The 27,027-nt window shown below is 43.1% G+C and overlaps 1 protein-coding gene across 2 annotated transcripts in view; it reads left to right on the forward strand.

The window, feature by feature from the left end:
* The first annotated feature begins 20,456 nt into the window (after positions 1-20,456).
* Positions 20,457-27,027, forward strand: part of LOC140734779 (adiponectin receptor protein 2-like) — a 70,687-nt gene continuing 64,116 nt past the window's right edge. Inside the window, exons 1-3 of one of the 2 annotated variants that reach the window (XM_073059273.1) lie at positions 20,457-20,588; positions 24,272-24,685; positions 25,997-26,231. In XM_073059273.1, coding sequence (XP_072915374.1) covers positions 26,142-26,231 — 90 coding nt within the window. In that variant the 5' untranslated portion in view covers positions 20,457-20,588; positions 24,272-24,685; positions 25,997-26,141. The remainder of the gene's footprint in view (positions 20,589-24,271; positions 24,686-25,996; positions 26,232-27,027) is intronic. The other variant, XM_073059272.1, reaches the window with a different exon arrangement.

Genomic DNA, 27,027 nt, shown 5'->3' on the forward strand with positions numbered 1-27,027 from the left:
GCGGGATGGTTTTCTGAACCAACATGTTGCGGAACTAACTAGAGAGCAGGCCATTCTAGATTGGGTATTGAGCAATGAGGAAGGGTTAGTTAGCAATCTTGTCGTGCGAGGCCCCTTGGGTAAGAGTGACCATAATATGGTGGAATTCTTCATTAAGATGGAGAGTGACATAGTTAATTCAGAAACAAAGGTTCTGAACTTAAAGAAGGGTAACTTTGAAGGTATGAGACGTGAATTAGCTAAGATAGACTGGCAAATGATACTTAAAGGGTTGACGGTGGATATGCTATGGCAAGCATTTAAAGATCGCATGGATGAACTACAACAATTGTTCATCCTAGTTTGGCAAAAGAATAAACCAGGGAAGGTAGTGCACCCGTGGCTGACAAGGAAAATTAGGGATAGTATCAAGTCCAAAGAAGAAACATATAAATTAGCAAAAAAAAAGCGGCACACCTGAGGACTGGGAGAAATTCAGAGACCAGCAGAGGAGGACAAAGGGCTTAATTAGGAAAGGGAAAAAAGATTATGAGAGAAAGCCGGCAGGGAACATAAAAACTGACTGCAAAAGCTTTTATAGATACGTGAAAAGGAAAAGATTGGTCAAGACAAATGTAGGTCCTTTACAGTCTGATACAGGTGAATTGATCATAGGGAACAAAGACATGGCAGACCAATTGAATAACTACTTTGGTTCTGTCTTCACGAGGGAGGACATAAAAAACCTTCCGGAAATAGTAAGGGACCGAGGGTCTAGTAAGATGGAGGAACTAAGGGAAATACATGTTAGTAGGGAAGTGGTGTAAGGTAAATTGAAGGGATTAAAGGCAGATAAATCCCCAAGGCCAGATGGTCTGCATCCCAGAGTGCTTAAGGAAGTAGCCCAAGAAATAGTGGATGCATTAGTGATAATTTTTCAAAACTCCTTAGATTCTGGATTAGTTCCTAAGGATTGGAGGGTGGCTAATGTAATCCCACTTTTTAAAAAAGGAGGGAGAGAGAAACCGGGGAATTATAGACCGGTTAGTCTGACATCGGTGGTGGGGAAAATGCTAGAGTCAGTTATCAAAGATGTGATAACAGCACATTTGGAAAGAGGTGAAATCATCGGACAAAGTCAGCATGGATTTGTGAAAGGAAAATCATGTCTGACAAATCTTATAGAATTTTTTGAAGATGTAACTAGTAGAGTAGATAGGGGAGAGCCAGTGGATGTGGTATATTTAGATTTTCAAAAGGCTTTTGACAAGGTCCCACACAGGAGATTAGTGTGCAAACTTAAAGCACACGGTATTGGGGGTATGGTATTGATGTGGATAGAGAATTGGTTGGCAGACAGGAAGCAAAGAGTGGGAGTAAACGGGACCTTTTCAGAATGGCAGGCAGTGACTAGTGGGGTACCGCAAGGCTCAGTGCTGGGACCCCAGTTGTTTACAATATATATTAATGATTTAGATGAGGGAATTAAATGCAGCATCTCGAAGTTTGCGGATGACATGAAGCTGGGCGGCGGTGTCAGCTGTGAGGAGGATGCTAAGAGGATGCAGGGTGACTTGGATAGGTTAGGTGAGTGGGCAAATTCATGGCAGATGCAATTTAATGTGGATAAATGTGAAGTTATCCACTTTGGTTACAAGAACAGGAAAACAGATTATTATCTGAACGGTGGCCGATTAGGAAAAGGGGAGATGCAACGAGACCTGGGTGTCATTGTACACCAGTTATTGAAAGTGGGCATGCAGGTACAGCAGGCGGTGAAAAAGGCAAATGGTATGTTGGCATTCATAGCAAAAGGATTTGAGTACAGGAGCATGGAAGTTCTACTGCAGTTGTACAAGGCCTTGGTGAGACCGCACCTAGAATATTGTGTGCAGTTTTGGTCCCCTAATCTAAGGAAAGACATTCTTGCCATAGAGGGAGTACAGAGAAGGTTCACCAGATTGATTCCTGGGATGGCAGGACTTTCATATGAAGAAAGACTGGATCGACTAGGCTTATACTCACTGGAATTTAGAAGATTTGGGGGGGATCTTATTGAAACATATAAAATTCTAAAGGGATTGGACAGGCTAGATGCAGGAAGATTGTTTCCAAAGTTGGGGAAGTCCAGAACGAGGGGTCACAGTTTAAAGATAAAGGGGAAGCCTTTTAGGACTGAGATGAGGAAAAACTTCTTCACACAGAGGGTGGTGAATCTGTGGAATTCTCTGCCACAGGAAACAGTTGAGGCTGGTTCATTGGCTATATTTAAGAGGAAGTTAGATATGCCCCTTGTGGCTAAAGGGATCGGGGGTATGGAGATAAAGCAGGTACAGGGTTCTGAGTTGGATGATCAGTCATGATCATACTGAAAGGCGGTGCAGGCTCGAAGGGCCAAATGGCCTACTCCTGCACCTATTTTCTATGTTTTTATGTTTCTCACCTGCTTCTAAAGGGCAACAATTATATCAGTGTCCAAGAAGAGCAGGGTGATCTCCTTAACGGCCATCATCCAGTAACACTCAGATCTATGTCAAGTAAGTACTTTGAGAGGTTGGTTATGGCTAGAATCAACACCTGTCTCAGCAGGGACCTGGATCTACTGCAATTTGCCTATCACCACAACAGGTCTACAGCAGATACAATCTCATTGGCTCTTCACGTGGCTTTGGATCACTTGGACGATATAATAATTTGGTCAATCTGCTGTTAGTTGACTATAGCTCAGTGTTTAATACTATCGTTTCTACAGGTCTGATCAAAAAGCTCTAAAACCTGGGCCTCTGTACCTCGCTCTGCAACTGGATCCTCAACTTCCTCACCCGAAGACCACAGTCTGTGTTGATTGGAAGTAACATTTCCACCTTGCTGATTATCAACATTGGCACACACCTCAAGCATGCCTGTTCAGCCTACTGCACTACTCTCTCTACACCCATGACTGTGTGGCTAGGCATAGCTCAAATGCCATCTGATGACACAATTATTGTTGGCAGAATTTCAGATGGGGATGAGAAGGTGCAAAGAAGCGAGACAGATCAGCTGGTTCAGTGGTATCGCAGCAACAACCTTGCACTCAACATCAGTAAGACCAAAGAATTGATTGTGGACTTCAGAAACGGTAGGATGAGGAAACACACACCAGTCCTCAGAGGGATCAAAAGTGGAAGGAGTGAGCAATTTCAGGTTCCTGGGTGTCAAGGTGTCAACATCTCTGAGGACCTATCCTGGGCCCAAAATATTAATCCAGTTACAAAGAAGGCAGAATAGGAGTTTGAGGAGAATTGGTACATCACCGAATTTCTACAGATGTATCATGGAGAGCATTCTAACTGGCTGCATCACCGTCTGGTATGGTGTGGGGGGGGGGGGCATTTCACAGGATCAAGATAAGCTGTAGAAAGTTGTAAACTCAGTCAGCTCCACCGTGGGTACCACCCTCCTCAGCATTCAGGCCAACTTTAAGGAGTGATGCCTCAAACCCGCGGTATCCAACATTAAGGACGCCCATCTCCCAGGACATGCTCTCTTCAGGAAGAAGATACAAAAGTCTGAAGGCACATATTCAACAATTCAGGAATAGCTTCTTCCCTCTGCCATCAGATTTTGAATGGACATTGAACAGCACCTCACGTTATCTAACTGAACAATTGTCACTGTACTCTATGCAGTTTTTATCATTATGTATTGCAATGTCCTGCTGCTGCAAAACAACAGATGCCAGTGACATTAAACCTGATTCTGATTCTTATTCTGACGACTCTCTTCACTGTGGAAATATTGGAAATTAGAGTGGCATCAATGATGTAATGACAGTAAGTGATGTGCGGGATCATGCTTGATAATGGCTGATGCGTGTACTTTCTATAGCCATGATTCCCCTTGACTTCAAGACACCACTGATATAACCATTTCCCAACTTCAATGTCCTATAACTGGTGAATAATTATCGGACAGTGGATCTTGAACTACCTCCCCTGGACTGTATTGATAGCCCTATTTTTGCTCACATTAAAATGCCTTTATCTTGCAAAAATGAATGTAAAACATTATTTAATTAAGGTTAAGAAAGTTCAATTGCTTTTATCATGCAATTTTATCATGAACACATTGCAGATGAACAGGGCCACTCTTGACACAGTAGCTTTAGAATGACATCCAGATGAAGGACCAGACATGAAATCCCACAGTTCAGATCCAACTTCACACTTGTTCAAACTCAAGGGTACAGTTAGAGAAAAGATGTACTGGACTCTGGTCTCTAGAATGTTCCAAGCTTTAACACCGCAAAGAACACCTCTCTGCTTGTTTTCTGAATTTCCAGAAAAAACTCAATAGATGTTGGCTAAAGGACAAAAGCAAAAGAAATTGAGGGATCTCAAGCTGCTCAAATTACTGCACACAATACCTTTTAGCCAGAGTTCCAAAAAAATGTAGCTGCACATAGAGTTTATTTTTCATGCATTAAAAAAAACTTTCCTCCAATTTGGAACAGTTCCAGTGGAGTACAGAAGATGGCAAAGCATTTCAGAGACAGGTAGGATTACAATTACATTTAATAACAAAATGCAGCTCCTAGTTATTGAGATAATTACCCCGACAGGTAAGGATCAAATCACAGATTGGTGTCAAGATGCAACACACACAAAATGCTGGAGGAACTCAGCATGTCAGGCAGCATCTATAGAAATTAATAAACAGTCGCTGTTTCAGGTGAGAATCTTCTTTGGGACTGGAAAGGAAGAGGAAAGCAGTCAGAATAAAAACAGAGGGGGAGGGGAAGAAGGATTAGCTGAAAGGTGATAGGTGAAGCCAGGTGGGTGGGAAAGGTAAAGGGCTGGAGAAGAAGGAATCTGATAAAAGAGGAGAGTTGACCATGGAAGAAAGGGGGAAGCAGCGGGAGGTGATAGGCAGGTGAGGAGAAGAGGTAAGAAGCTAGAAAGGGGAAGAGAAAAGGGGGAGAGGAGGAAAAAAATTACTGGAAGGAGGAATCGATGTTCATGCCATAGGTTGGAGGCTACCTAGATTGAAATGAGTTGTTTTTCCTCCACCTTGAGAGTGACCTCATTGTGACAAATGAGGAGGCTATGGACCAACATGTTGGAATGGGAATGGGGATAGGAATTAAAATGGTTGGCCACTGTATCCAGAGATACCGGCCACGTGACAGATGCACTGCCACCTGGCTGGTCAGAGGACACACCACATGCCAATCAACATTTGGTCCCTCCCAACTAATCAATGCACACCTAAATTATTGGTCACCTTAATTGGATTATCTCGCCCGGCCCCATGCTTCAAAACGTGAGACTTGCCCTTGGCTAGCCCTCTCTTACAGACCACCACATTGGAGGTAAGTGCATTGATTTATGCTTGGGAAGGTCTATCGTTTGTCCTGGTAAGGGAGCCGCAGCTATCCAAGGTCAAGGGGGATAGCTGTTGTAGTGCTTTTCCCTTGTTCTTTGTTTGTGTAACCGTACCCTGTCTCCACACCACTTCCTGTGTATTGTAGTTGCTTGTGTTGACCCGACTTCCCCTTGTAAATAAATTCCTTATTATTAAAACTGTGTGTGTCCAGGCCTCTACTGTTGAGACTCAAAGAACCAGTTATTTTCCATCACAACATCTGGCACTGCGAGCAGGGTCTCATAGGTTTTGGCTGGACACAAGCACAGGGGATAATGTTCTGGAATAAGGGGAAGAAAGCCAGTGCAGACACCCAGGATAAGATACCCGGGTGGGCTGATGAAAGGGAGGGATTTGAGAGTCTGGCCAGCATGCTGGCAGACCAGGGAAAACCAGTAGACTGGTCTGAGCAGTTAGAGCCCCGTGGAGAGAAGCTGGGCCATCATGTGGTCTCCCTTCTGAAGGAATCAGGGTTCCCCAAAGCCAAGGGGAGTCAAAGGGGTGCCTTCTGGCTGTTTGTGTCCCTGCTGAGACGCCAGGTTAGAATTACTGATCACCTGCAGCACTTGTGTGGTCGGAAGGACAGGGAAATTGAAGACCTCAGTCAGCATTGTTGCACGCTGAAGGAAGCAGCACAGGCTGCCCAGGCCCGAGCCAATGACCTTGAAGTTAGGGGAACTGAACTTGCCTGTCGCCTCATAAAACTTCAGCAGGCCAGGGCAGCCCGTCGGTCTGGCTGGCAGCCGGACCCATTAAAGATTCGAGCCTTAGTCCAGTGTGGCGACATCTGGCTGGATAGTGACGACGAGGGGGTGCCCGAGGAACCAAGGTCCCACAACCACTCTTCCCCCTTCTCTCCCGAGCTCCAACATGCCCGACCCGTCACCACGCGGTCCCAGGTTCACCGCAGGAAGGAAGGGAACGAGGGGGAGATGGCTGGACCTTCCCCTAGTCACTCCGAGATCACGGAAAACCGGGACTTCTCCCCCAAGGAGCTGACCCAGTTGGCGGATCGCTACCGCCAATGACCAGGCGAGCACCTCGCGGCCTGGCTGCTCCAGCTGTGGGACAAAAGGGGGCCCCAACCTCAGCCTCTCCCATCAGGAGGCAAGCGCCCTGGGAAGCCTCTCTGACCAGCAGAGCATAAACAATGCGCTGCGGGCGCCACAAGCAGAAATCCGTGACGGCACAAACCTGTGGGATCGGGTAGTGACTGCGGTACGAGCTTGCTATCCCACACTTCTGGAATGGGATCTACACGGGCGCCCGCAATGGGGTACGGTCAGTGAGGGCACCCGGGTTATCAGGGAATGGGCACTGACCAACGGCATCTATCAAGGTGCCTGCGACCGTAATTTCCTTGAAAACACACGAGTGACCGGTGCCCTAGCGGGATACTTGGTCACTACCGCACGCCCCAATCTGAAGTCTGTAATCCTGCCCCTCATGGCACCAGCTCCTCCAGCACAACACCTCATGGGGCAATTGGTGGCCATTTGGGTCCCTAGGGGGGTGGTGGGCAACTGTCATTCACTGGTCTATCGCACTCATTCTTGTACTCATAGCCATTTCTATACTATGTTGCGCATGCCAGCTGATTAAGAGTGTCTCTGCATTTACTTAGCTGCTCAACATTGGTTATTTCTGGTATATGCGATTTTGTTTCACCCTCTTATGTGTGTTGGCTATGTGGTGCGTCTTCCGAGGGGTGGAGTGTATCCAGAGATACCGGCCACGTGACAGATGCACTGCCACCTGGCTGGTCGGAGGACACACCACATGCCAATCAACATTTGGTCCCTCCCAACTAATCAATGCACACCTAAATTATTGGTCACCTTAATTGGATTATCTCGCCCGGCCCCATTCTTCAAAACGTGAGACTTGCCCTTGGCTTGCCCTCTCTTACAGACCACCTCATTGAAGGTAAGTGCATTGATTTATGCTTGGGAAGGTCTATCGTTTGTCCTGGTAAGGGAGCCGCAGCTATCCAAGGTCAAGGGGGATAGCTGTTGTAGTGCTTTTCCCTTGTTCTTTGTTTGTGTAACCGTACCCTGTCCCTACACCGCTTCCTGTGTATTGTAGTTGCTTGTGTTGACCCGACTTCCCCTTGTAAATAAATTCCTTATTATTAAAACTGTGTGTGTCCAGGCCTCTACTGTTGAGACTCAAAGAACCAGTTATTTTCCATCACAACAGCCACTGGGAAATTCCGCTTTTGGCAGATGGAGCGGAGGTGCTTGTCAAAGCAGTCTCCCAATTTACATCGGGTCTCACCAATGTAGAGTAGGCTGCATCGAGAGCATCAGACACAATAGATTTGTAGGTGGAGTGTTCCCTCACCCAGAAGGGCTATTTGTGGGAGGGGGTGAATGGACAGGTGTAGCATTTCTGTCGCTTGTGTTACGAAGGATGAACAACTCTGATGGGCAGAAGGGTGCAGAGTCGCCCATGCCCCCCCTTTTGGAGAATCGCAAATCGCTACTATTTCAATGCTGTTATCAAGGAAGTAAGAGAGACAAAGGAAATCTGCCAGGGCAGTTGTTATTGATAACAGCTCATGAAAGTTAATGAGAGAGAGACACAACTGACAAAAGAGGAGCAGAACCATTGATTACTGCTATTGTCTTTTGGAGAAGGTTTGTGTACTTGGTACTGTTCTATTCATTGAAACCCCTCAGGGGGCAACCAGAGTGGGCTGGTTTGATGGGTTACATCATCCCAACCTGATTGACACTCATCTCAACCTGATTGAGTGGGGATAAAAGTGAGGTCTGGGGTAACACCCCTCAGACGCACCAGGAGAAACGCTAGTGAGCATCAGAAACCCCCACGAGACAGGGTGGGAGATCGGAGACCGAACGAAGGGTTGGGAAATTTTAACTCACAGTGTTTTGTAGCGAGACCGGTGGGGGCTTGTGTGTGTGTCCACCCTTGCCTGGGTGACGAGTCCACCACGGAAGAACGGTCTAGCTAAAGGACGGAGGGGTCATACGTGAATGGCCACAACAACAAAGCATCGACAGATCAAAATCGTAAAGGAAGGTTGGCAAGATAATAGCAGTTACTGTTCACACGTTTTCTCTCTCTCTCTCTCCAACAATTGCAACACATCGACAAACAACTACCGCAGCCTGCATGAACTGAAGTGAACTTTATATTTCCATCTGACAATTCATTATCCCCTAGACAACGATACAGCTTGTTTCATTAGTGATTATTATTATACCCGAACTTTTAGGTTTAGTATTGCTAACTTAAATTCTCTGTATATTCGCATTAATATTATTTTGTATATTTTTGCTAATAAATATTGTTGAAAATAGTATCACCAGACTCCAATGGACACTTCTATCTTTGCTGGTAAAACTCCCAGTTACGGGGTACGTGACAAATTGGGGCCTCGTCTCGAGATTTGATACCAAATTGGAGGGCCAGTAAATCGGGCTATAAGTCTGGACTTTGATCTGGTTGCGTGGGTAACCAGACGGGAAACCAGCAAAGATGGACGTAGACGAATTTACACAAAACGTGACTTTGAAGGCACTAGAGGATGCCACAAAGACGGACTTGGTAAATATTGCAAAAGGATTAAATCTCACAGAGGTGAAGTCGTCAATGAAAAAGTGGGAGATGCGGAGGGCCATAACTCAGTATTATATTGAGAAGGATGTGTTTTCGGCTGAGGTATTGGAACATATCCCTGAAAAGGTACCAGCTATTGGGACGGTTCAGGTAGAGTTGGAAAAATTGAGGCTGGACGCGGAACAGAAGAAAAGGGAGTATGAGCTCCAGCTAAAGGAGTTAAGAGGCGAAAAGGGAGAAGAAAAGAACTGAAAAACAGAGGGAGCATGAACTTAGGCTAAAACAGCTGGAAGCAGAGGAAAGGGAGAAGGAAAGAGCTGAAAAGGAGAAGGAAAGAGCTGAAAGACAGAGGGAGTATGAGGAGAAGGAGAAACAGAGGCAGCATGAGCTGGACATGGAGAAGTTAAAGCAAGAGAGAAGAGTCCCAGGGGCGGACCGAGAGGAGAAGTTTAATGTTAGTAGGGAGTTTAGGTTAGTACCTCCGTTCGAGGAGACGGATGTTGATAGTTATTTCTTGCATTTTGAAAAGGTGGCAGTGAGTCAGAAGTGGCCCAGAAATCAGTGGGTGGCGTTGTTACAAAGTGTGTTAAAAGGAAAGGCTCAACGGGCATATGCGGCGTTGTCCATGGACGTGTCTGCGGATTATGAGGAAATAAAACAGGCCATCCTTCGGACCAATGAGTTAATCCCTGAGGCATATAGACAGAAGTTCAGAGATTTAACGAAAGTGTGGAATCAGACGTATGCAGAGTTTGCCTATGAGAAGGGTGTGCTCTTGGATCGCTGGTGTGCGGCAGAAAGGGTGGCGGAGGATTTCCATCGTTTCAGAGAGTTAATTCTGATTGAGGAATTTAAAGGTTGTGTTTCGGATGATATCTGGATGTACTTGAACGAGAAGCCGAATAAGTCTATATCAGAATTTGCCAGGTTCGCAGATGAATATGCCCTAACCCACAAGACAAAGTTTTCCTTGAATAAAAGTTACCAGAAAGACCGTGGGAACGGTAGAGAAAGCCTGCTGGCTGAGGCAGAAAATAAGCCGGGAGCTAGTGGTAAAGGTAAGGAGGAAGAAAGGCAGGGTGGCAGGAGGGTTCCTGGCTTGACCTGTTTTAATTGTGGAAAGGTTGGTCATATTGCATCTAAGTGCTTTGCTCCGAGGAAGGAGACAGGAAAAGGGAACGCAGCAGTCCCTACAGGGTGTATTGTGTCGATCAGCAAATTGACAAGAATGGCCCAGGTAGATAAAATACGAGAGGGCTGTGAGAAATTTATTTCAGAAGGGACCGTGTCTGTGAAAGAGGGAGAAACACCAGTTTCAGTGCGGATCTGGACAAATACTGGAGCTGAGCAGTCATTGATTCTCAGTAAGGTACTAGATTTTGGTCCTGAGACTGGAGAGGTAGCTTTGAGAGGCATAGGAAAAGGGACAGAAGCAGTACCTTTGCATGGGATCATTATAAATTGTGGCCTGGTATCTGGACCAGTTGAAATAGGGGTACGGTCAGAATTACCGAGAGACGGTGTGGACGTCCTTCTTGGTAATGATTTAGCAGGGGGTGAGGTGTGTTCAGCTGTGAAGCTGACGAGCAAGCCTGTGAAGACTGAGGACCCGCCCCTAGATTCCAAGACCTATCCCACATGCGCAATCACTCGCAGCATGTCGAGAAAGGCAGCTGAGAAAGAGACCAGTTTAAATCAGTCCAGTGTCGATTTGGCTGAGAGGTTTTTACCGACCCTGTACCAAGAGGGGTTAGGGGATGGTAAAACGGAGAATAGGGAGGTGAAAGAGAGTAAAGGAGAGGAGGTAGACCTACCCTTAGCCAGGAGGGAATGTATAGAGGCACGGAGTAAAGATGAGAAACAGATAAGGCAGTTAGAAGGTCTAGGGTTGGACATGGATGATCTGTCTGGCTTGACGGAACTGTTTGAAGAAGTTGAAAAATTGAAATGTGTTCCCGATAATGATATAAGGGCAGTCCTAGATGAAAAGGATGCCGTTACCTTGAAGGAGTCTGTTGGGTTAGCAGATGAAATTGTTTTAACCCGCAGGGTTGAGTTTACTCCAGATGGGAGTTGCCCAGAGAGTAACTGGGAGGATCAGAGGAATTTAGAATTTGAAAAGGGGACGGGTATTGAAAGCCTGGAAGAGGCAGATGTCCCGTTTGAGTGTGTTCAAGATGTGGATGCATGTGGTACTGAACCTAGTAATGAAACTCAGGAAAAGTCTGAGGTATCTGATTTAGTTGAAAAGGAATGCAGTCCTTTTGGGTCAGATGGACTGGGTTCAGTGAAGAAAGGGTTACCTTGGTACCAGTGGAAAGTGAGAATTCTCAGTTGTTTGTGTTAGAAGGTGTGTTAAAAGTTAGTGAGGAGATGGGAGCTGGTGATGTGAATATTATTATTGAAGGAGAAGGGAAAAGTGTAGTTCCTAAATTGAATAAAGAAAATTTAAAGTCTGGATTGGTTTCAGAAGCAGTAACCAGGCTGAAGGAACAATGGCTTGTCAACAAGGTGCCTGTGAATCAATTACAATTTGTTTTGGAATTTAAAGGTAAACAACTTGCAGATGTTAAACTGAAAACTAATAGAATGAAGGGTCCTGAAGATAAAACTAATGACTTGCTTAAAAATAAAGAATTGTGTGGAAGTTCAGAAGATGGGCTAAGTTTGGAAAACATTGTTGATAAAATAACTCCTATGAAAGGAGTATGTGAAAGCCTATTCCACACTGGTGAGCAAGCTAACCACGTGAGAGTTAAGTGGAAAAGAGGCAAAGGTTGACAAAATGCCACTTTAAATAACAGGATCTGGTTTTGAGGGATTTCGACAAAGCATGTAAATAATAAAGACAACACCATGGAAGATAGACTGTTAAGTTTAAAAGTAAAATAAAGATTAGTATTTGCATAAACTTTTGTAATGTACTACAGAATAATCACACATGTATTGGTTCACATTTTGTAATAGATACTTAAGATCACAACCCTTTAGTTTTGTTTTTGCTGAAGAAAGGGAATAAAAATAGGTGGTTATTAAATTGGAGTCTGATGCTACAGGAATTTATTAAGGTACAAGATATTAAAGGAAGTGACAATGTAATCGCTAACTGTTTAGATGCTAAGTTGAATGTATATCTGTATTACTCTGTAGTTAAAAACTCTTTTGTATTGTGTTAGATTCTGTAATTCTGTAAGACTCTGTATTAGTTAATTTTCCCCTTTGGTGAAAATTCTTAGAAGGATGGGTGTGTTACGAAGGATGAACAACTCTGATGGGCAGAAGGGTGCGGAGTCACCCATGCCCCCCCTTTGGAGAATCGCAAATCGCTACTATTTCGATGCTGTTATCAAGGAAGTAAGAGAGACAAAGGAAATCTGCCAGGGCAGTTGTTATTGATAACAGCTCATGAAAGTTAATGGGAGAGAGACACAACTGACAAAAGAGGAGCGGAACCATTGATTACTGCTATTGTCTTTTGGAGAAGGATTGTTTACTTGGTACTGTTCTATTCATTGAAACCCCTCAGGGGGCAACCAGAGTGGGCTGGTTTGATGGGTTACATCATCCCAACCTGATTGACACTCATCTCAACCTGATTGAGTGGGGATAAAAGTGAGGTCTGGGGTAACACCCCTCAGACGCACCAGGAGAAACGCTAGTGAGCATCAGAAACCCCCACGAGACAGGGTGGGAGATCGGAGACCGAACGAAGGGTTGGGAAATTTTAACTCACAGTGTTTTGTAGCGAGACCGGTGGGGGCTTGTGTGTGTGTCCACCCTTGCCTGGGTGACGAGTCCACCACGGAAGAACGGTCTAGCTAAAGGACGGAGGGGTCATACGTGAATGGCCACAACAACAAAGCATCGACAGATCAAAATCGTAAAGGAAGGTTGGCAAGATAATAGCAGTTACTGTTCACACGTTTTCTCTCTCTCTCTCTCCAACAATTGCAACACATCGACAAACAACTACCGCAGCCTGCATGAACTGAAGTGAACTTTATATTTCCATCTGACAATTCATTATCCCCTAGACAACGATACAGCTTGTTTCATTAGTGATTATTATTATACCCGAACTTTTAGGTTTAGTATTGCTAACTTAAATTCTCTGTATATTCGCATTAATATTATTTTGTATATTTTTGCTAATAAATATTGTTGAAAATAGTATCACCAGACTCCAATGGACACTTCTATCTTTGCTGGTAAAACTCCCAGTTACGGGGTACGTGACAAATTGGGGCCTCGTCTCGAGATTTGATACCAAATTGGAGGGCCAGTAAATCGGGCTATAAGTCTGGACTTTGATCTGGTTGCGTGGGTAACCAGACGGGAAACCAGCAAAGATGGACGTAGACGAATTTACACAAAACGTGACTTTGAAGGCACTAGAGGATGCCACAAAGACGGACTTGGTAAATATTGCAAAAGGATTAAATCTCACAGAGGTGAAGTCGTCAATGAAAAAGTGAGAGATGCGGAGGGCCATAACTCAGTATTATATTGAGAAGGATGTGTTTTCGGCTGAGGTATTGGAACATATCCCTGAAAAGGTACCAGCTATTGGGACGGTTCAGGTAGAGTTGGAAAAATTGAGGCTGGACGCGGAACAGAAGAAAAGGGAGTATGAGCTCCAGCTAAAGGAGTTAAGAGGCGAAAAGGGAGAAGAAAAGAACTGAAAAACAGAGGGAGCATGAACTTAGGCTAAAACAGCTGGAAGCAGAGGAAAGGGAGAAGGAAAGAGCTGAAAAGGAGAAGGAAAGAGCTGAAAGACAGAGGGAGTATGAGGAGAAGGAGAAACAGAGGCAGCATGAGCTGGACATGGAGAAGTTAAAGCAAGAGAGAAGAGTCCCAGGGGCGGACCGAGAGGAGAAGTTTAATGTTAGTAGGGAGTTTAGGTTAGTACCTCCGTTCGAGGAGACGGATGTTGATAGTTATTTCTTGCATTTTGAAAAGGTGGCAGTGAGTCAGAAGTGGCCCAGAAATCAGTGGGTGGCGTTGTTACAAAGTGTGTTAAAAGGAAAGGCTCAACGGGCATATGCGGCGTTGTCCATGGACGTGTCTGCGGATTATGAGGAAATAAAACAGGCCATCCTTCGGACCAATGAGTTAATCCCTGAGGCATATAGACAGAAGTTCAGAGATTTAACGAAAGTGTGGAATCAGACGTATGCAGAGTTTGCCTATGAGAAGGGTGTGCTCTTGGATCGCTGGTGTGCGGCAGAAAGGGTGGCGGAGGATTTCCATCGTTTCAGAGAGTTAATTCTGATTGAGGAATTTAAAGGTTGTGTTTCGGATGATATCTGGATGTACTTGAACGAGAAGCCGAATAAGTCTATATCAGAATTTGCCAGGTTCGCAGATGAATATGCCCTAACCCACAAGACAAAGTTTTCCTTGAATAAAAGTTACCAGAAAGACCGTGGGAACGGTAGAGAAAGCCTGCTGGCTGAGGCAGAAAATAAGCCGGGAGCTAGTGGTAAAGGTAAAGAGGAAGAAAGGCAGGGTGGCAGGAGGGTTCCTGGCTTGACCTGTTTTAATTGTGGAAAGGTTGGTCATATTGCATCTAAGTGCTTTGCTCCGAGGAAGGAGACAGGAAAAGGGAACGCAGCAGTCCCTACAGGGTGTATTGTGTCGATCAGCAAATTGACAAGAATGGCCCAGGTAGATAAAATACGAGAGGGCTGTGAGAAATTTATTTCAGAAGGGACCGTGTCTGTGAAAGAGGGAGAAACACCAGTTTCAGTGCGGATCTGGACAAATACTGGAGCTGAGCAGTCATTGATTCTCAGTAAGGTACTAGATTTTGGTCCTGAGACTGGAGAGGTAGCTTTGAGAGGCATAGGAAAAGGGACAGAAGCAGTACCTTTGCATGGGATCATTATAAATTGTGGCCTGGTATCTGGACCAGTTGAAATAGGGGTACGGTCAGAATTACCGAGAGACGGTGTGGACGTCCTTCTTGGTAATGATTTAGCAGGGGGTGAGGTGTGTTCAGCTGTGAAGCTGACGAGCAAGCCTGTGAAGACTGAGGACCCGCCCCTAGATTCCAAGACCTATCCCACATGCGCAATCACTCGCAGCATGTCGAGAAAGGCAGCTGAGAAAGAGACCAGTTTAAATCAGTCCAGTGTCGATTTGGCTGAGAGGTTTTTACCGACCCTGTACCAAGAGGGGTTAGGGGATGGTAAAACGGAGAATAGGGAGGTGAAAGAGAGTAAAGGAGAGGAGGTAGACCTACCCTTAGCCAGGAGGGAATGTATAGAGGCACGGAGTAAAGATGAGAAACAGATAAGGCAGTTAGAAGGTCTAGGGTTGGACATGGATGATCTGTCTGGCTTGACGGAACTGTTTGAAGAAGTTGAAAAATTGAAATGTGTTCCCGATAATGATATAAGGGCAGTCCTAGATGAAAAGGATGCCGTTACCTTGAAGGAGTCTGTTGGGTTAGCAGATGAAATTGTTTTAACCCGCAGGGTTGAGTTTACTCCAGATGGGAGTTGCCCAGAGAGTAACTGGGAGGATCAGGGGAATTTAGAATTTGAAAAGGGGACGGGTATTGAAAGCCTGGAAGAGGCAGATGTCCCGTTTGAGTGTGTTCAAGATGTGGATGCATGTGGTACTGAACCTAGTAATGAAACTCAGGAAAAGTCTGAGGTATCTGATTTAGTTGAAAAGGAATGCAGTCCTTTTGGGTCAGATGGACTGGGTTCAGTGAAGAAAGGGTTACCTTGGTACCAGTGGAAAGTGAGAATTCTCAGTTGTTTGTGTTAGAAGGTGTGTTAAAAGTTAGTGAGGAGATGGGAGCTGGTGATGTGAATATTATTATTGAAGGAGAAGGGAAAAGTGTAGTTCCTAAATTGAATAAAGAAAATTTAAAGTCTGGATTGGTTTCAGAAGCAGTAACCAGGCTGAAGGAACAATGGCTTGTCAACAAGGTGCCTGTGAATCAATTACAATTTGTTTTGGAATTTAAAGGTAAACAACTTGCAGATGTTAAACTGAAAACTAATAGAATGAAGGGTCCTGAAGATAAAACTAATGACTTGCTTAAAAATAAAGAATTGTGTGGAAGTTCAGAAGATGGGCTAAGTTTGGAAAACATTGTTGATAAAATAACTCCTATGAAAGGAGTATGTGAAAGCCTATTCCACACTGGTGAGCAAGCTAACCACGTGAGAGTTAAGTGGAAAAGAGGCAAAGGTTGACAAAATGCCACTTTAAATAACAGGATCTGGTTTTGAGGGATTTCGACAAAGCATGTAAATAATAAAGACAACACCATGGAAGATAGACTGTTAAGTTTAAAAGTAAAATAAAGATTAGTATTTGCATAAACTTTTGTAATGTACTACAGAATAATCACACATGTATTGGTTCACATTTTGTAATAGATACTTAAGATCACAACCCTTTAGTTTTGTTTTTGCTGAAGAAAGGGAATAAAAATAGGTGGTTATTAAATTGGAGTCTGATGCTACAGGAATTTATTAAGGTACAAGATATTAAAGGAAGTGACAATGTAATCGCTAACTGTTTAGATGCTAAGTTGAATGTATATCTGTATTACTCTGTAGTTAAAAACTCTTTTGTATTGTGTTAGATTCTGTAATTCTGTAAGACTCTGTATTAGTTAATTTTCCCCTTTGGTGAAAATTCTTAGAAGGATGGGTGTGTTACGAAGGATGAACAACTCTGATGGGCAGAAGGGTGCGGAGTCACCCATGCCCCCCCTTTGGAGAATCGCAAATCGCTACTATTTCGATGCTGTTATCAAGGAAGTAAGAGAGACAAAGGAAATCTGCCAGGGCAGTTGTTATTGATAACAGCTCATGAAAGTTAATGGGAGAGAGACACAACTGACAAAAGAGGAGCGGAACCATTGATTACTGCTATTGTCTTTTGGAGAAGGATTGTTTACTTGGTACTGTTCTATTCATTGAAACCCCTCAGGGGGCAACCAGAGTGGGCTGGTTGATGGGTTACATCATCCCAACCTGATTGACACTCATCTCAACCTGAGTGAGTGGGGATAAAAGTGAGGTCGGGGTAACACCCCTCAGATGCACCAGGAGAAATGCTAGTGAGCATCAGAAACCCCCACGAGACAGGGTGGGAGATCGGAGACCGAACGAAGGGTTGGTAAATTTTAACTCAGTGTTTTGTAGCGAGACCAGTGGGGGCTTGTGTGTGTGTCCACCCTTGCCTGGGTGATGAGTCCACCACGGAAGAACGGTCTAGCTAAAGGACGGAGGGGTCATACGTGAATGGCCACAACAACAAAGCATCGACGGATCTAAATCGTAAAGGAAGGGTTGGCAAGATAATAGCTGTTACTGTTCACACGTTTTCTCCCTCTCTCTCTCCAACAATTGCAACACATCGACAAACAACTACCGCAGCCTGCATGAACTGAAGTGAACTTTATAATTCCATCTGACATTCATTATCCCCTAGACAACGATAGAGCTTGTTTCATTAGTGATTATTATTATATCCGCACTTTTAGGTTTAGTATTGCTAACGTATATTCTCCGTATATTCGCATTGATATTATTTTGTATATTTTTGCTAATAAATATTGTTGAAAATAGTATCACCAGACTCCAGCGGACACGTCTATCTTTGCTGGTAAGACACCCAGTTACGGGGTACGTAACACTTGTATGGATATGTGCCGGGCGGAAGATTAGTGGGGAGGGACAACTGGATAATGGAATTAGAGAGGGAGCGATCCCTGCAGAAAGTTGAGAGTGAGGGAGGTAAAGAAAGATATTTGGTGGTAGGATCCTGTTGTAGTTGGTGGAAGTTGCAGAGAATGGTGTGTTGGGTGTGGAGGCTTATGGGGTGGTAGGTGAGGACAAGAGGAACTCTATCCTTGTTAAGGTGGCGGGAAGATGGGGTGAGTGCAGATCTCCGGGAAACGGATGAGATGCAGGTGGGGCCAGCAAAGATGAATGCACATGGGACAACAGACCAAGTCTCTGGGACTTTGAGACCAGTACTGAGCACTGCAATCCCCACCTAGAAGAAGCCTTCCCACAATCTGCACCTTCCTTCTGAGTAGCACGTCGGCACACTAAACATGGCTGATCTTCAATCTCAACACTTTCCTGTCCAATCCTTATATTTATTTATTCCTCTGGATTCCAAAAATCCATCAGCCTCAGCCTTGAATATCGTCAATGACTGAGCATCTGTAGACCTGAGGTACAGAATTCCAAAGATTCACAATGTACCAATGGAATAAATTATTCCCCTGAATCTCTCGGAATAAAGACAGGCCTTCTTTGGAAGCAACTTGTTTCAGTGTAGATTTTTTTTCAACGAACAAAAAGGTACTTCAACTCTAGCCAAACCAGCCCTTGTTAAACTTCAGGAATTTGTAGGAATGTGCCAAAAGCATACACAACTGTATCATCAGAGAGAGAGAGAGAAATAATGCAACATTTAACTTGTAATTAGCTCTCGGTGCTATTGAATAAAGCTATTTGATGGTGAGGTGATTTTTGACTTCTTAACTGCATCCAGTTTTGTGATAGGCTGCAGCGTGGCATTCAAAAAATAGCAGTAACCCAGCAGTTCCACCGGTGCCTTAATTTGACTGTTTTATATGTGGGGCATGTGCAGGCCACATTACTAGGATAGTAGACACAAGAGATTCTGCAAATGCTGGAAATCTTGAGCAGCACACAAAATGCTGGAGCAACTCAGCAGGTTAGGCAACATCTGTGGAGGGAAATAAACAGTTCACATTTCTGGCCGAGACCTCCAAAGATGCTGCCAGATTTGCTGAGCTCTTCCAGGATTTTCTGTACGTTACTAGGATAGAATTCACCATATTTTCACTTGGAAATGTGCACATGCAACTTGGTTGCTATTGTTTACCATTATAAGGCTATGCAAAACCATCTACGCTGGAGAGCTAAATTTCCCCAGCAACATTTCTCAATAACTGACATTAAGCTGCAGTTATATAGGACCTTCACTGTAGTAAAATATCCTGAGCTCTTTATTGATAAACAGTTCCAAACGAAGTGACCCAAAATACAAAAGCAGAAGCTTGCTGGACAACAAAAACACTATCCAATACACAGAGCAGAGTAACATTCTGCAGCCGAGTCACACTTAGTTATTAATAACTGTGGATAATTAAACAGCTAAGGAAAAGAGGCCTCAAGAACATCCTCAACAATCTGAAAGATTAATGGAATTCTGATTTGTTCAAAGAGCTAAACAACTAAAATACAAAAAGTTACTCTAAAGCTCTACAAATCCTAGTCAGTCCACACCTATCCTGATAAATCTGGATAAATCCTCCTAAAGGTGACTGAGTTCAGGACTCCAGATGTGGAAGTGCCGCCCACAACGTGGCAACGTATGGTTAAGGACTAAATAGTTAATATGTCTTATGTTCCAAATGCTGAATGTTATCAGTACCCTCGATGAACGTGACCCAACATTGGCAAAAAGATAGCAAAACATTGAAGAAGAGGAAGGAGCCAAATGGAGATCATAAAGGATCCCAGATTTAACAGCACATTGGCAGAAAGAGAAACTGTTGCTAGAATTGTTCTGGCAAAGATGGGATAGGTAAGGTTGAATGAAGTAAAGGATTTCAAAGCTATTAGGCAGTAGGGTAGCGAGACAGTACCATAACACCTTGATCAACTGTTTAACAGCTACAATCGTGGAAAGCAATAGGGGCAGAATATGCGCCAGTCACAGGACATGACTTTTGACTGGGCCAAGTATTATTTCTGGTGCAGAGCCAGAAATTTCATTTTAAATACTCAAATAAGGAGCTGCAGGGAAATTGGAGTATGTTAAAGAACTTTAAAAAGGAATGGGAAAACAGATGCACCGTGGTTATTTACAGGGGCAAGGTTGTTTTTTTTTGAATAACGGCAGCTGTTTTGTAAGGGAAAAGTACAGGAGAGAAGAAAAGGAAACTTCAGCAGCACACACAAAATGCTGGAGGAACTCAGCATCAGGCAGAGGAATAAGCAGTTGACATTTCGGGCCGAAACCCTTCAGTACGACAGTGTAAGGTGGGGAAATATCGCCAACCTTTACCATTTACAGTGTAGATTCCTGCCAACTTCCTGTTACCCCCAAGTTGTTTGTGCTGGTGGATGACATTTGTGATGAACAGATACTGAAAAGAGACGTTTATTTTTTAGTTAATCTTCAAGATTGGTCATATTATCATTCCGTCCCCACTTAATTTACGCTAAATGGCTACATATGTCATTAATCATATTTTGAATGCAAGTATTTTAAGACGTCAGGTGAAAACTTCGCTGGCTGTAGCGGGCGGATAAACAGAACGGAAAGGAAAACATGATCATGTTTACCAAAACACCAGAGACTTCAATTCCCAGAAAGCCCACGATGCTCTAATCATTTCCGTTTCCTCCAGCCGCGCGCTGAGGAAGTACTGTACCACGTGGTGCAAACGGTACATTCCTATTGGTCACAAGCTGCTCAGGAGATGTCTGACGCTACGGAGCAACCGAGTCAAACCAAACGAGATAAAGATATAGACCGGCGGGGGTTTGCAAATTCTTACAGTACTTTAAAGGAAGCGGAAGAAAAGGGGAGTCAGTGAATAGGTAATGTAACCGACTCAGATATTTTCAGAATAAGTGGCTTAGCCGAAAGACATTTAAATCAAGGGGTTGGCACTGAGCGATGTGGCAAGGAGGGGATTCATTGTTGCCGAGGTCAGGCGCTCCGACAACCAACTGACACGGCGTAACGTGAGCGAGGGCAGCGCCAGCACAAGGCTTGGCTGCTTTGCCTCTGGCTGGGGAGCGACAGGTGGTACGGGAGGGCTCTGTAAACGAAACCACAGATGACCCCCCCCCCCCCCCCACCACCCCACCCCATGTGTACCTTCTGCCCCAGAAGTCCACGGAGAGGCGACTTCGGGTTTCAACTATTGCTTGTAGTTTTTGGTGAAACTTATGGGGAGGGGGGCGGGGGGGGGGAAATCGTTTCTCGGGGAGCTGGATCCAGCAAAAGAAGAATGCCATTTTGTAAATAAAAAGCGCGAGGTTGCTCAGAAGTTAGAGTGTCATGTTGTAAGATTTGCGTGGTTCATTGGGGATTGGACCATTTCTGAGTATATAGCTGTACAGTGTGTTCTCAGAAATTGCCTAGTGTCATTCAGAGCTTAGTCATAGAGTTGCACAGCACAGAACTAGGACCTTTGGCCCACCACGTTTATACTGACCTTTTTGCCTATCTGCACTAATCCTATTTACTCGTATTACTCCGGTAGACTTCCTCTTACTTTAAGACTACACCCTTGTGTATTTGAAACCACTGCCATGGGCAAAAAATTGCCTGCCCTATCTATGCTGCCTATAATTTTATGGACCACTGGCAGGTCACACCTGAGCCTCCTTTATTGCAGGGAAAACAAACCCAGCCTATCCAATCTTTCCCCATAACAAAAGTCCTGCAGTCCGGGCGACATCCTGGTGAATCTCATCTTCGCTCTCCAGCACAACCATATCCTTCATGGCCTGCCCCAAATGCAGCCAGTGTCTTGTAAAGTTGTGACATAATATCCCAACTTGTATGCCCTGACCTATGAAGGCCAGGATACCCTTTTCATCACTCTTCCAAAACATTTTGTTCCATACTATTTTAGAAAGATTATTTTTCCATCCACCTTCCATCTCCTCTTTGCCCAGTACCACCCCTTCCCCCCCCCCCCCCAATTCACTGTTATTGAATATTTTGATTCTAGGTTTATAATTTTACTCTCCTCTTTACACAGAGGGGAAAAAAGCATCTGCCTTGATTGAGTGGTGTAGCAGACTTGATGGGCTAAACAGCCTAATTCTACTCCTATGTCTTATGTATGCTGGAGGCAATTGAAAGACAAAGTTATTACTTTCATTTGTGCATAACAAAACACAATTTAGGATTTGGTGCATTAACAGTAGTTAACTTGTCAGGCTAAAACGTGCACTTAAGTTGCTTGTGCTTTAGGTCAACAGAAATGAATCATATAACTTTACTGAGTTAAGCATGTGCTGTGTTTTTGCAAATGTGCTTTCAGTGTGAAACTTACTGGTAAGCTAGTTACTATGCATTTGAAAATGTGCAGAAGATTTAAAAGGAAAACTATCCCTGAGTTATTTTTCTGCTGTTAAGCTTTAAGCTATAAAGCTATTTTGTATGATTGATTTCCATTTCAATTCTGTATTCAAGTACAAGGTTAATTATCATTCAGCCATTCATGAATACCTATGAATACAGGCAAACAAAACAGCGTTCCTCTGGGGCTGTGGTACAAAACACAGTGCCAACAGTCGTACACAGCACAAGGCGCAAATTAGATAACAAGTAAACATTCAGTTGCAAAAAAAATGCAGTCCGAGTGACATGTCCTTTAAGTTGATGGTGCATAGGTGTTATTGGCAAGAAAAAGCAGTTCTTAGCAGTCCACAGATAAACATACACGCACACGCAATCTAGCTTGTCATTCCACTGATTGAAGATTGCATGGCAGCACTGATAGGAGGGGCCAATGGTCAACCCCCAACTCAGCATGGATGCTGCGCTACACAGCCTCCGGCGTCACCTCTCCTGGGCTGCTGCAACATGCAAGCCCATGGCTTGAACTCTAGACCTGACTACAACTGAGGCCACGCAGTTCCTCTGCCATCTGTCTCGCGAGTAAACAAGGGAAAAGGACTTGCAGCATTTTACATTACCACTGTGTACCAGGATCTTGTGATTGCAAGAGAAACGCCCAAGACAATCACTCGCTGTTGGACTGCACACTGCCTTTCCACTCCGACTCTGGTGCCTTCCTGTAGCAGGCAGTAATATGGTCTGCACCAGGTCCATCTCCTCTGCTAACAAGTGACTAGCTGAGGGTCTAGACCTGCAGAACTTGAAGTTCTTAATGTCCAGCATTGTCTTGCGATCATAAAAAAAAAGACATTTAAGGAAGACCAAAGCACGTTTGGTTGGCCCCCGAGAGGCCACTGCACTGAACGTGCTGCCATCTTAATGGAAGGTTCCTACTTAAATGAGGTAATGAGTAAAGTTCAAGTAACAAAGTAAACTGTTGTCAGAATATTGATGTTATGGCATCTTTTCTAGCCGCATTTTAGGTTGGTAAAATTGAAGTCTTGGTATAGTTTGAAACGTGAATTATCCTTTTGTTCAACCATGTTAATGTGAATGAGAAAACAAGTAATTTAATCTGAATTTTAAAAATGGTTTTTAAACCTAGTAGCTTATAAAACAAAATATTTTAAATATAGAAATTATAGTCCCAATTTGAGGATGTTTGGCGTTGAAGTTGCTCTGAGGTGTAAGTACATGTTTATGTCCGGATAGTTCCATAGCAACAATGTTTGAGGTTTTTTTTGAAGTTAAAAACTAAGAAAAGCTGCTTATTTTATTATTTTTAGTGTTTAAAATAGTCGCAAATGAATGTTGGCTTTCTGTTGTGTAGTGTAAAAGTATCATTGCCAAAGATAACATCAGATGTTCATTATATGTAGTAGCCTTGATGATATTTTATCTTTAAATGCACTTGGTGTTGCTTAAAGCATGATGTCTTTAGTTAAATACTAGATGAAATTATCTCAAATATTAACTCAAACACGAGGAAATCTGCAGATGCTGGAAATTCAAGCAACACACACAAAATGCTAGTGGAACGCAGCAGGCCAGGCAGCATCTATAGGAAGAAGCACCATCAAGATATTTCTAATTATCACATACAATTAAATTCCAAATTGGACTTCAAATAAAATTCATAACATTCATCTTTTTTAGGTCTACATAACAGTATTTTGTTCATCATCATCATATAACAGGAATAATGTTACCATGACAGATTAGAAGAACTTTACAAATATTAACTCTTGTGTAAGATGTGCAGGTTTGAAATGGAAGCACAATATCTTAGATAGATAGCACTGTAACGTGGCATATTGCTGGATTTCCTCTTTGGAAGATTTCAGTGGATTTCAGCAAATCTATTTGATCATCTTATACAGAATGACAGTTGTGGACTGTTGCTCATTTTACATAATTTCATTATGTGCTTTTCAACAATCAAATTTGACCACAGAAACTAATTTTGTAGATTCACTGGAGAACAAGTGATGGTCATTTATAAATTTCTGAGAAAATTAAGGTAGAGGAAATATGATAAGATAGGAAATTCCTGAATGTGTAACAGTGATATAGGCAGTCATTTGATGGTGGCATGTTTTTTGTATTTAAATGAATTACTAAATCATGCTTTGGTCTGTTGAAGGAGTAGATATTTGAAGATCATTGGACTGCAGTGCCCTTTTATATGCTGCTTTTACTTGGACTACCTTCCACAGACACCTTAAGGCACTGGAGAGATGCCACCAATGCTGTTTCTGTGAAATACTCTAAATTCACAGGAAGAATAAACAACCCATATGTATCATCTCCCAGGGCCGCCTTGTAGATAATGTAACATCCCCGCTGGTTGCTGATATCTCTGGCTGAATTGGAGAACAGGCATTCAGAATGGCATTGAAAACCTTGGCCATGGATTAAGAGCACCTGTGTCCCATAGAAGTAGGAAAAGAGCACACCACTTCACAGTTTCTCTACCCTGCTGCTGTGCCAGGTTATCTCTTGTCCGCAAGAGTGTACGTCTTGGGCTGAACCCGAGAACTGAGCAAAAGATTTTGAGGTAATGTCAAGGCAAACGATGGTTGCCAAGTAGGGGTGGTTTGCATAAATGAGGGCTTGGGTGGCATTATTTTTGATGACCTCTTGTTAATGGAGGAAGATGTGAACCTGGTCAGGAGTGTGTTTGAATGGCTAATTTTATAGGTAATAGGGTTTCGGCAGAAGGAGGGGTAAAGTTGGATAAAGTTGATTTTTATCACAGTGACACGGGTTTCTGCAGATTCAAAGCTTCAGTAACACTCACAAAATGCTGGAGCTACTCAGCAAGTTTGGCGGCATCTGCGGAAGGATTTCCATAGTTGAAGTTTTGGGCTGAGACCCTTCATCAGGAGCGAAAAGGAAGGGGGCTGAAGCTGCCATCAACGCTGCCTGATTTTGTGTGTGTTGTGCATTGAATTGTATTATGTGTGGTTCTGGTAATGAAATAGCGATGTCAGAAATTCACCTTAAGGTTCAATATCACAGAATGAGTGCATACAAAGTGATTTAGTCTTGGTAATTGTCAGAGAAGGATAGAATTGTGGACTATATGATAATTTGCTGGCAGAGGACAATAACTTCACTATTTCTACTCCTTAGTTAGAGGGCACATCTATCAGACACTCTGATAAGAAGTGGTGGTGGTGAAACCTAGGTCTTGTTTTAAGTTGGTGTTGCCTATGTTTGCGCACACATACATTGTTAAATTTATAATTTCAGTGATGCAACAGACTTTTCTACCCAGCAAGCCTGCGCTGCCCAATTAACTTAAGTATACCAACTTGGAATGTGGGAGGAAACCCTCATGGTCATGGGGTGAATATACAAACTCCTTAAGATAGTTGCAGAATTGAACCTGTGTTGCTGGTGCTGTGATAATGTTATGCTAGCTACTATGCTATCTCTGCCTGTGTTTTACCCCTGAAATGCAAAACCCCAGCCACTATAGGCTTGAGGTTTGATTCTTATCCTGGATAAGGGGCTGATTAGTTACTAGGTGGCTGAAATAGTCTTCACTTTCCTGGGGAGGGCAAGAGAAAAATAAAAATAACCTTTTTATAGGTAACCAGAGATCTCTGATAGAAAGATCTGACAATCCTTCCAGACTGGCCCAATAACTCTTGTTTTTCAAGTTTAAAATCTGGTAGCATGAGCCATGGTGACTGCTGTGCCAAAGTGACTAATCTTGCTCAAGTTTGAACTCTTATGAAATATGTTGTTGGAGAAAGTCAGCTTTTTTATTTTGCAAATGTTAGCAAAATAATCACAAAAATCAATGTGTATTAAGCATGGTTCGGGTTGGAAAATTAATTTGCCTATTCTCTTCAAACAGGGTTTGGAATTCAACTGCATTTCTAAAAGAAAACCTTTTATATTTTAAAAGAAGAATTTTTATTGTTAACAAGCTGGAAGGCCCACGATTAGACGAGGACCCAAACTTACATTTAAGAAATCGGAAAGAAGCTGTGGGATACCTGATGTTATCTCAAGAAAAACAGTGTAACACTCCGAGCTCAGAGTTGAATGAAGTGAATCCACTTATGAATCATGATTGCGATTTATTGGATGTAAGTATAAAATGGGAATTGGTAAATTTAGTCAACAATTTGAATTTATAGAAGGGTGGTTGATCAAAAGGCATCATGGAAGATTTCAAATACATTTTAAATTGCATTCACATTTCCTTATTGATAGTCAAAGGTCTGGATTTTTAAATTTGTACATGGCATATGTATGTTTTTGAGTAATTATCAGTCGTCCCTAATTGTGGCAGAGTTAGTATTAACCGTATTGGTGAATCTAGAGTATCTATTGGCCAAACAGGCATTCCTCGAAGGACATTTAGTAAATTGGATGTTTGTTTGATAAGTATCCAGTGGTCATAATTGTCAGACTGATATTAGCATTTAATTCCTGATTTAATTCATTAATTTAATTTAAATTATCTAAATGGAATATTGAGATTTGTGTATCTGGATCATTGGCCCAAGTACTAGTCAACTTACTTGGCCATCATCCTGATGTATCTTGAAATATCTTGTGTTGATTGAGCAAAAGTAAATTACTTTCTTTAAAGTTTATATATTTTAGTTTGCATCATGGCTTTGAATTCTGTTTGCCATTTTGTGTGTATACATTTAGAATATATAAGTCTCAATCAAAATATTCAAATTCTGTAATTTAGCAATACAGTTTTAAAATGCATGAATCTATTTGACATGAGATGACTTCTCTAAAATTGTAGAGTTTAAAATGAGGCAGTCTTAGAGTTTATTGAATATAAAGTTTTTTTTTCAAATGTATACATTGAAGACACATGATTGTGTGTGTGTGCGTGGGGGGGGCGGTATGCAGGGGAACTAG

This window comes from Hemitrygon akajei, chromosome 10, assembly GCF_048418815.1.
Source record: "Hemitrygon akajei chromosome 10, sHemAka1.3, whole genome shotgun sequence".
Classification (NCBI taxonomy): Eukaryota; Metazoa; Chordata; class Chondrichthyes; order Myliobatiformes; family Dasyatidae; genus Hemitrygon; species Hemitrygon akajei.